At 44.7% G+C, this 11,487-nt stretch overlaps 1 protein-coding gene across 1 annotated transcript in view; it reads left to right on the top strand.

Annotated features, from left to right (window-relative positions):
• The first annotated feature begins 5,554 nt into the window (after positions 1–5,554).
• The window catches only part of LOC119404166 (cubilin), a 128,272-nt gene continuing 122,339 nt past the window's right edge, over positions 5,555–11,487 (top strand). The window contains exons 1-3 of the mRNA XM_037670754.2: positions 5,555–5,625; positions 8,775–8,831; positions 11,056–11,100. Of these exons, the coding sequence (XP_037526682.2) occupies positions 8,786–8,831; positions 11,056–11,100 (91 nt within the window). The 5' untranslated portion in view covers positions 5,555–5,625; positions 8,775–8,785. The remainder of the gene's footprint in view (positions 5,626–8,774; positions 8,832–11,055; positions 11,101–11,487) is intronic.

The following is an 11,487-nucleotide window of genomic DNA, read 5'->3' as shown; positions in this document are numbered from 1 at the left end:
TTTGCTTGTTTCAGGATAAGTTGTATACTGCTGTAAAAGTGGCCAGCTTGTTTTACTGCTTTCATGTTAGCAAGCCTGAAAACATCACTGCAGATCATTGTGTACACTTACAAAGTACCACCCAAGCAGTAAAGATTGCATAGGACTGCCAGACACTCCACTCTGATTACTGGAGTAAATTATTTCTTCTGGCAACAATCACGAAGAAGTAACCTAAGTTTGAAGACCTTTATCATATTAGTACATTTTCTAGTAACAGGTCGGTTTCGCCAAAAAAAAAAAGCTACTGTAAGGTGCATGAATACTGCAAAGTTTCGATACTGATAAAAGTAACAAGCAAGAAAATCTTAGTCGAAGATCTATAGGGTATAAAGCATGACCGCTCAAGATTGCCCTGTATACAAAGATTGTGATAACCGCCAGCCACATGTGCCCAAATGCACAGCCATCCAATAAAGTATTGCAACACTTATTTAAATATGCAGATGCCTCAGCTCAATGTGAAAATATAGCCATTTCCTGGTAACGATACAGCTGTATATTTTATGCATGTTATAGTGCAGCCACACTATGCACATTTAGAATTCTGAAATGTAGAGTGTGTATACAACCATACAATGTATTGAATTGTACTGTATGCCCCCTCACCCTATGCCTCTTACGGGGCCTGTGAGGTATTCTCAAATAAATATATAATCAGACGCCTTCTAAAGTTGAAAATCGCACACAGAAAAAGAAAGTAGTGGAAAGACAGATGTAGAATTTCAATAAATGTAATTTTTCACTTTTTTGTGTTTACTAATGTGGGCCGATTCTATGATTTTTTTTAATGTTGCATGAAGCTTTAAAGGATACTCTGCTCGTGAAAAAATTGTTATAAGAGGTCATGAACCACCCGTCAGGCTTGGTGAAAAAATGTAGTCTTGGTGAGAAAACATAGTCAACGAGAGTTGGAAAGTTGGTAGATCATTAGAAACAACTGGTTGCAGTGTGAACTTGACACAAAACAAAAGGCACGAACAAGCCCCGCGTCTTCTTTTGTCCTTGTGTTGAGTTCGCGCTGCAAGCAGTTGTTTCTTTGCTCAGAAACCACATCCTGTGGAAAGCAGACACCACTATGAAAAGCTCAGCCAAGCCTTGCAGTCATGCGCAACAAGGAGAGATTAGAAGTGGAGCGTGAAGTTGCCATTTTCACAGGCACCCTCTTTTCATACAGGGGGTTGTGCTCACTCTCTTCGCAGCTGTCGGCACCTGCTGTTTGACATTGAACAACACATAGCAGGCCAATATCCCACATAAATAAAGAGCGGCATTTGGATAAGATGCGTTTCTTGCCACCAAGGTGCTGCCACACGCTGGCCCTGTGCTCTATAGTAGCCACACTCGTGCACAGGAATGACAGCAGAGAGCAATCGTGTTTCATCACGCATGCTCAAGCTCATGACGTGAATTCTTTCCTCTATGCCATCCCTCCATGTGTACCTTCAAGCAAGCTGAGAGAAGAGGGGAAGCACTGAAAGCGTGTGACAAATCCCTGTAACTCTATTCGTTCTTGACGAATTCAAGAAATTTTTGCGGCAATCAATTCGTGAGGCCCGATACTGAGGTCATTCGATGATTACTTGGAAAGTGGTTGAGGAGCCCCTTAAAGAATGAAGTAGTGGAACACTGCAAATTGTAACGGTAACTGCCCGCTTTCTTACAACTGTGCAAGCTGCTTTACACCAGAATGATATGTGCTTTGAGCAAGTTTCTAAAGGAAGTGATATCAACCGTTGCAGTCAGTGTTCTTTGAAATCTGTTGCATCTAAAGGTAAACCATAGCGATTAAAGTGTGTATGTGTGCATGCTATTCACAGTTTTAATCACAGTTGTACGTGGGCTGTTTGAACCAGGTGGCGTCTTTGCTAGGACAAAACCAAGGGAAACGACAGCTGTAATAATAGTGCAGCTGGTCTACCAGAAATACAGCAACTGGGTCAGGCCCGTAACTAGGGGGGGGTTGAGGGGGTTCTGACCCCCCCCGAAATTTTTTTGATGCTTTAACTTTTCGGGTGATACTAAAATATTTACACGCCTTCACAGCGACCACCAGCTGCCAAAGTTACACTGCAACTTTCCTGGCATTGCTTCCCTCTTCTTCCTTTCTTCAAACCTACCCTTTTACCAGAACACCTCAGCGCTCCCTCCCCCGCACCTGCCCTATTTGTACAGCTTTGCACTTCGCCCTCGCGTTCCTTCGAGTCTTTTTTTTTTTTTTTTTCGTCTTTCACCCCGTAGCAGCTCCTTTATTGATTCCAGATGCTTTCCTTGTGCATTGCCGCTGGAGAAGTTATCCGTCTGTGTGGACCGCACGTGTCGGCTTTGGGTTCCTACGAAAAGCGCGTCTCCTTCTGTGAAGGTAAACAGTTCGACAGCAACGGCAACACCAACACGACGTGCGCAAATTTGCCAGGGAACGAAACCCCTAAGCGGAAAAACTCAGCGGCGCATTCCGAGGACGCAGGCTGCAGGGTAAACTTTTCTCAAACTGTAGTCCTCGCCACCGAAACGAATCATCGAAGATGACATCTACTGAAAGACTGGCATATCCGAGCAACTTCGAACAACTTTAACCACACGCAAGGACATCTACCTCTTCTGTACACAGAAGGTATATGCGCCTCCCTACAAAGCGCACAAAGCGAGGATACAGCCGGCACACAATCCGGCACCAGCGGTCAACTTTCACAGGAGAGAAAAAACGCCGCCAAGCTGAGCTGCGCGCGGGAGTACAGAGGCTGACGTCACAGCCTACAAAGTGCATTTTTGGGGGGTCACGGCTATTTAATTAGCGCAGCCCAGAGAGAATTATGCAGGCGCCCAGGGAGCCGTCTGTGAAAAGGTGACTTTTTCACAGGAACGGAGCAACACCTCCTTTCTGGACTGTACCAGGGGAGTGCAAATGTTTCGGCAGTGCATTCTTGGGGGTTCACGTATATTAAGGGGAGTATGCAGTGCCCGTGGAGTCTTCTGTGAAAAGGTCTTTAAGTAGCGTTAACCCAGTTTGCTGCAGCTGGAGTACAATAATGGGCCTGCATGCACACCAGCTGTAGCGGCGTTCAGAAAACACATGCGCCACGCGGGAGCCGGCGCGTTCATCACACTTCTACATTCTAGCCACTGCAAAGTGGATAAGAGAGGAAGAAAACATCGCCCGCCGTTCACGCCAGGCAGTCGAAGCAGTCGCAAACGTCTTTTTGGAGCCACTGGCCACTTCTGTGTGCGTGCACAGGATTGCGGCAGCAAAATGAAAAGACACTCTGCAACAACGAAGCAAAGGAGTCTTGCGTCTTACTTCAAGAAAGTTCGAACCGATGAAGCGGACGGAGAAGAACCGCCTCCTTCGAAGGATAAAACTTCGCCCTCCTCAGCACTGGTGGAAAGCCAAGCGCGTCCGAACTTCTGTAGCGACTCAGGAGAATGCACCGGTTTATATGAATCACCTGAGAACGAACACAAGCAGGACACCCATGCGCCGCCGGGAAATGATGGTGGCCGCAGTGCAACTCCAAGTGACCTTTGTTCTACGTTCAACGCTGGGCAAAGTGACGCCTTTACCACTGGGCAATGCCCAAGGAAGGTGAGTGGCATGGCACCTACACATTCTGGTTCGCCTCCCCTCACACGTCTCTGATCTCTTTACTGTCTCTGCTTACGTACGGAACGACCTAACCTGCTGCCATTCCCGTCGCCGACTTTGCGCTGGCGACGCTAGAGTGGCAGCTTGTAACACATACATACCGTTTTTGTACCGCGGTTACATTGTGTTACTTCATCAGGAGCCGTTGGTCGCGGTGTCCCCAGCTTTGGTGGTGCTATTGTCCAAACTTATTTCTTGCTTTAACCAGAATTTGAGGTTGACATACCAATTTCTTTATTTGGGTACAAATAATTGAAAAGTACCATCGAATTATTACAAGTAAGCGATGTACTTGTTTTATTCACGAAAATAAGCCAGTATAAATCTTAAAAAATGGCAGCCGTTCTACACGCGAACCCCCCCCGAAAAAAATTCCTGGGTACGGCCCTGAACTGGGTGCTTGTGCCAGTCAAAATTTTGCAGGTAGTCAGATTCTAACGCAACAATATCTGGCAATGCAGAATTTACAGCACCACTACACAGAGCTTGTAATGCAGAGAAGTGGCCATTTCCAGCTTTGCCTTGGCTGATGCAGCAAATTATTTTAGCATTCTACACAAACCAGACAAATGGCACATTTGTCAGCAGCGCCCAAGGTCACAGGGAATACCTAAACTTTGCACAAAGTTCCAATGTGCACTGTCCTATGTGTTGTCTTGCCTATACAAATTGATGGTAGGACTGCATTACATCAAACGTGCTGCAATTGTTATACCTGTGCCCCGTGCTGCGAAGAAGCACAGGGCTGTGAATAAGCACACTTGCAGCGAAGTGAGGTACGTAATAAAAATGGTACAATTAGCGCTAGACAGTTGCACTGAGAACCATCTAATGTATTGGACAGATGGTAGCGTCGACCATCTACACGCGAAGTGTATCATGACATATCAAATGGAACGACACGGACATGTAGTACAAAACAGTGACTCTATTACATTGAAGCCTCCCTCCAGCAAAATAGCTGCACCGATCAGAAGCTGCAGTAACAGTAACATAATTGCACCAAATCAAGTTTCGGGACTGAGGCCGTAGCGTCACGTAAATAATGAATTGTTGAATGCAGTTCCACCTCGACTACAACCGAGCTCGAGCTAAGCACTTGTACTGTGGTGTAATCATATACTCTGACTGGCCCATGCTCACACAGGGTGCAAATTCACAAAGGTAGAGTTCGAAGGCGAACGGCACACAAACACAACACACCAGGCAGAAGGCCTGGCCCGTTTAACTCATTTGCTCCGTGGCGCGGTGGAAAACACCGCAGGACAGCGAATGCAAAAACTTACTTTGGCGTGGGTTGACACCGGCGTGAAGCGCGCATGGCCTATGGCTGCCGATCAAGCTAGGGACAAGTGGAGCTAGGGGCGTTCTTGTCCTCAGTACCTAGGCCAGTGGCCGTCTTCAGGGAGAAAAAGTGCCTAAAACAGGCGTTTCAGGCTCTACCGAATGGCGGCGCTGCGGTCGCTCCCTGTAGCGGCCACGAAAACAAATGTCGCGCTACCGTTGGAACCCACGAAACGTCACGTTTCGTAGCCGACGAAACGTAAAGAGCCGAATGTCTGCTTGCCACGATTTCTCGCTTTTGCCACTACGCCAAGGCTGTCGCTTGCGGCGCACCTCCATTATCAATATCATGAAACATCATCCTCTAGTTTCGGTTTTATAAGTAAACGGCCGGTGTGACCTGACAAAAAAGTAGCCTGCATGCTCTTTTGAGGCTGAAACATTCTAAAAAGGCGAAACACATTTTTGTAAGCGGATCAAACAATAAACGTCTAGTTATAAGAACGGTGGATAAGGGGCGTTTTAGCTTTTTCTTTGCGTTATCTTTCACGCCATTTTTTCTCCCAAGCCCCGTCAGGTAGAGAGTACATACGTAGTACACTGTACGGTCAGGCGCTCAACGTCCGGCTTGTCCTCCTGACTGTGCTGCGCGTTTCGTTGTAAGTTTGAAAGTGATTATTATCTTTTATTGAATCGATGGTTTTTACACAGCCTGAAGTTGGTGTAATAGGCAGTATGCGGCAATTTCACGCTTAGTATCCGTTTACTAAGGTGGTTACAGTCCTCGAATGAAGGGGCCGGCATGCACTGCTTGAACAGAACGCGCGTGCGAGAGAAATTGCCTGCCGAGTCTATTTACCCGCGCATCATGTGCACATTTTCTCCGTTATACAAGAAGTGAGACTTCTTTTCGCAGAGGCACGACGATGTAGGTGTGGAAGGTGTATATTTTTAGTAGTTTATAAAGTTTCGGTTTTTGTTACTAGATCGAGGTGCTGCGCCGCAGCCGTTAAACCGGTAGAATTTTGATTCCGCGTTAATGACATGTTAGTGTTTTTTAATCGTGTCCATCTTCTGTTCTCTCTCGTTAATGAGGCTCTTGTGGTCGAAACAGCGTGCCGTTCACTGTAGGCGAAATACATGTGTGCGTTTGTGTTCTCACTGTGTCGCTCTTGCTTTCAACGAGTCGCACGTTTTCCACGCACTGTTACGACATATTGCCTAGTCTACCTAATTTGGGGACGCCTTATTGAATTCAGCTGTGCTGTGCGCAAATCACCAATGAATTACGATTTCTTTTTCTTTCTGAGTGTGCATAACGCAGGATTGTGATTATGGAGCGCGGTGAGGTGTGGCTGTCACGTGTCGTGCCGTCTATTAATTTTGATCAATTGTTTTGCGAAATCATGTTAGGTATTCGTTTAGCCGCCGTGGTAGCTTAGCAGGTAAGGTGTCGCGCTGCTTAGCTTGAGGACGCGGGTTCGATTGCCGTACTGCAGAAACCAAGCGCAAAAACCGAACACGCCATGGTAAAGGACCGTGTCCTGCGTTCGTTCTTTTTTTTTCTCTTTTTTTTTATGGTTTCTGCAGTACTGTGAACTACCAACACGCGGAAACTTCTTCCGTTCATACTGGCCACGGCGGGCGCATTTTGGTGACGGCGAAATGCTAGAAGACCCGTATAGTTAGATTAGGTGCCCGTTAATGAACCGGTCAAAATTAATCAGGAGTCCCCCAACTGCGGCGTGCCTCATAATCGCATCATGGCTTTGGCACGTAAAAGCCCGCATATCAGTTATCTGATTCTGATAGCGGAGCTATGCTAAAACATTGTTCTGTCACTGTGGCACTTTCGGGCCTACGTCGGCTGATGCAGATGAAAGGCTTGGTTTCAGTCTTGTTATACTCTGTTCTTCTTTACTGGATCTTGTTTGAATAGTTTCAATGCAGATTGAATGAAGTAAATATTGAAACGGGCCTGTGTAACAGTGCCATAAAATTGAAAATGAAAACTAAACTTGATTACCCTTTGGAATTGCCACAGTGCTTGGTATGGTGGCATACACAAGGGCTGTCTTTTTATTCAACTGGCTGGCATGGAAATCATAGATAATGGTGAACTGGTCATACATGATGATAAACATGACATAATAGGCAGTGGCATAGCCAGGAATATTTAAGGGGGTATTGTATAGAAGCAGGCGATGAAGAGGAGATATCAACCGTTACTCGATGTGAAGCTCGCCGTAGCTTGGAAATGGTTATCGCATACGTTTAACAGGAGGGACACGAAGAACGCGCACTTCGAGTAGCCAATGTGTTGCGCTTTCTTGACACTACAGTAGGACCGAAGGCATCAGTGCAAACCCACATCTCTTCACTTTTTGGCTGAATAAACCGTGGTCTTTTTTTGGAATGATTATTCTTTAACGTTTGTTATGGACGATTTTTCTGGGGAACCGAGGCACCCATATTATCGACACATGACTGTATGGTAAAAAAAAAAAACTTGGGAAGATCATAAAAAAACTCAAAATGTTGAGGACGACTCAGTGTATGATGGATTGGAAAACGCAGTGCCTATTCTGTAGTCCAGACCACAGGATAAACTCCAGCTTTATTCTGTGGACCAGACCACAAAATAAAATTCACCGTTGTCTTGTGGACCACACAAAGGACTTGCGCGCTGTGGGCTGTGCAGAATGTACTGTAGCCCAAGCAGCCCACCTTGTGGGGAAGCCGGCTTGCAGGACGTGCGAGTACCATGAAGCAGGGGCGTAGGCAGAAATTTTTTTCGGGGGGGGGGGGGGGGGGGGGGGGGCACCTCCTTGATCTGTAGTGGGGACGAGCAGGCAGATGTGGTCGAGTGTCATTTTCTGCTCTGTATGCTATGGCAAAAAAAAATTTCGGGGGGGGGGGGGGGCACGGGCCCGGTGTGCCCTAACGTGGCTATGCCCCTGCCATGAAGTGATAACTTTACAAAGGGTGCAAACACCCCCACACATCAGAGAACCAAAAGGGGCAGCTGATATTCTAATTAGACATTAAGCCAAAGAAATGGACCTGGGCTGGACACTTCATATGCAGTACAGATAACCGGTGGACAGTTATATCAATGGAATGGACAGCAGGACAGAATGGACAGGGGGTTGGGTGGAATGACGAAGTATAAGTTTGCAGGCATTAAATGGAATTAGCTTATGCAATACAGGGTATTTGGAGACCATTGGGCGAGGCCTTCGTCCTGCAGTGGACATACCAATGCTGAGGATGATGGTGATGAGCACGATGAAGAGCTTTTATTGTGACATAAGCAGTAAACAGAGAAATTATACAAAAACATAAACTCAGTACTGTAATAGGATTTAGTATTTAGTAAAACTGAAAAAACACTGAGCTTTTATTTTTCATTTTGCTGGAATTTGCAACTCATGGATGCTATATTGCAGAATGTACTAGTATGGTATTTATTGGTGTGGATGAAAGGCAGTGGTTGGCAGTGGCCCATTCTATCTTGTCATGCATCTCAACATGATAAATATGCAGTAGTTTCAGTTGCTGCAATGATATTTGATTAGATATATCTTCTAGTTCAGTCTGCTCCTTGATGATTTTCTTTGTCACATTTAAATGTAAAATGCTGTAGCCTAATTTAAGATGAGGCTGGACTAGCCAGAATTTATGGATAGAGAAGCCTGAATAATTGGCACAGGAGCTTTTTCTTTGCATGCTCTATGAAGGCTTCATGGTTGTGTAGATTTCTTTATATGTGTAAGGGACCCTTTTCCTCTTGATTTCCTTCTTGCAGGTGCAGCCGCCATGTTTCCGCCATGTTCTACCACGTTTCCGAAAATGATACTTTATTGTGAGTATTATGTGTGCTACAGAGTACATCTCTTTCTTTGACAGCATGATTATTGCAGAAAAAAATTACTTGAAGGGGCACAAAGGCAAGTTTTAAGTCGACATGGATTGTTGAAATAGCGTTCCGGAAACCTCATAGTGCTTGTTTCGTGCCACGGAGGTGCTTAGTTTGAAAGAAAATCACGTTTTAGTTGTCCGCATGCAGTTAGTGCAATTCAAACCGTCCACCTCCAAGAACAGCCTTCTGACATAGCATTCGTCATGCCCGCACTGTCTGACAGACAGTGCTGCGGCCCAGTGGAGCAAGGGGCTTCAGCAGAGCACAGCCCGGCAAAAATGGAATTTGGGTCATTCTTAAGGCCAACGTCTTGTTCTTTTTTGCATGAACCAGTATGAAATGAAAAAATTTCATTCTGTTCTGCCTTGTAATGCAATGAAATGTTTGTGTTTGTCATAGGTAGTCTGAGTACTTGCGATTAATTGTACTGAGGCCCTACTATGTCATCGGGCTTGTGTTCCAGAATGTCCCACTAGCATAGGTCTGCAAAAAATGTGGAGCTCACTCAGACTCACTCATGAAATATATTTTGCCCTTAGGGCTCACTCGGACTCGGACACACCAAAGTTTTCCTCAACCAGATTCACTTGGACTCAGACTCACTATAATTTTTCGCAGCCGGACTTACTTGTACTCAAACTCGCCGAAATACTACTCACTTGGACTCACTCAGAATCAAACCCATGGCTTGATCTGAGTCTGAGTGAGTCGACTCACAAGTTCATTAGTGTATAATTACCTTTTTCGACCATGGTGCCAATGCTCTTTAACACCAATATCTCGTATGATCGGTGCTCTACTTGATGCCTTTTGATCTCGTACCTTCAAGTGCGAGTTATCAGTGGCTGCAATCCAGTAACAACATTTTTATTGAAAAAGATGACTCACACGAGATAACCTTTATCAAGAAGTTCCTGTGGAAAAATTTATGGGGGGGGGGTTCAGAACTTACACCTCTGATCAATAAATATTGAGCTGGCATATCAACACTAGTGCACTGAAATATGTGTGAGTAGACATAATTAGACACGAGTATAAATGTGAGCCGACATAGGGCTGATAGTAATGCTGAAGATGAGTAGATAGGACCATAGGTCGGCAATAAATAAATAGCTCACTCAGACTTGCTCAACAAATATATTTTGTGCTTAGGGCTCACTCGGACCCAGACTCGCCAAAGTTTTCCTCAACTGGACTCACTCGGATTCAGACTAACTCAAATTTTTCTCAACCGGACTCGCTCAAACTCACCAGAACGTTACTCACACGGACCAACTCAGACTCACGGCCCTATCAGAGCCTGAGTGAGCCTGAGTGAGTTAGTTTGCTGACCTATGCCCATTGGTGGCATAAATTGTGTCCTACATTTACCTTAATTTCTTGCTTACTAAAGTACTGCTGTATATAATATTGATGTTCTAGACATTCTCAGGCACTGACCTTTCACTCTGACATAAAATGTTTTTGCCTTTAGTGTCCCTTTAAGTGGCTTTATTATTACTGTTGCAGAGTTCTGTTGTTGAGTGTTTGATGTTACTACTGAAAAAAAAAAAAAGAAATTGTTAATGTGTTTGAAAGACTGCTGTTTCAAATGTAAATAAGATAGAAGTTCAGCCCGTTTGTCTTCCATTTGTAACAGCAATGAGAAGTCATTGAGCAGGGAATCTCGCTAGAGCCAATGCTTTGTCAACTGATTTGTCATTGTCAAGGCATCAGTTTGCCAGTTGCTGCTTTGACGAAGACACGTCTACTTGTTAAAACATTGACTCCAGCGACATTCACTGTTCAAGGATTTCTCAATGCGGTTTCAAATGGAAGACAAATGTGTTTGATGATCACTGTAAGAAAGATCTGGAGATCACAAAATCAGAAAGCAGTCATTATGGGCATGCCCATTCATAGTTTCTGGGTTCATAGCAACCTCCTCTTCTCCTCATTAACTTTTGAGAAATGAAGGAATGAACACCTCATTACTTTTGCATCTTGTGGATGGGCAGAACAGCATGCAATAGCGCTCTCATAATATTGTTTTGGTTTTGCGTCCCAAAACCACGATATGATTATGAGAGACACCGTAGTGGAGGCTAGTTATAAAGATTTTTTTTTTTTTTTTTCATATTAACATTTCAGTACCATTTCAAAACTGGACAATGTACTTTTCTTGCAGTTGTTGTACTAATGGTGTTTTCCAAGGGGACTTTTTCTACACCACGTAAGCAATTGTCTTATTTACACCCATTTAATAGGAATTGACTGTTGCAGTTTACTGTACAATGCAGTGACAGATTTTAGAAGTCAAAATTTCTGTCATTAGATTTTTCCCGTCCTTTTTCTTTCTTTTCCTTTCAACTAGCAGACAATGAGACTGAGTAATAGTAAATTTTTGAAGTATGTATGTAGAAACTGCTTAGCAAGGGTAGACTTCTTGCCTTGTCGATGTGACGTGTTCTTAGTGTTTAGCATAGAAACTTACTAAGACGGGGAAGAGAAATTGGGGGGGACAAGAAGGGGCACACACAAGCGTGTTGTGCATGTGTGTGTCCCTTCTACACCTCTTCATAGGTTTCTGTGCTAAATACTGTAAGAATGAAGACTGCTC

This window comes from Rhipicephalus sanguineus, chromosome 1, assembly GCF_013339695.2.
Source record: "Rhipicephalus sanguineus isolate Rsan-2018 chromosome 1, BIME_Rsan_1.4, whole genome shotgun sequence".
Taxonomy (NCBI): domain Eukaryota; kingdom Metazoa; phylum Arthropoda; class Arachnida; order Ixodida; family Ixodidae; genus Rhipicephalus; species Rhipicephalus sanguineus.
This window is presented reverse-complemented; position numbering and strand designations above follow the sequence as displayed.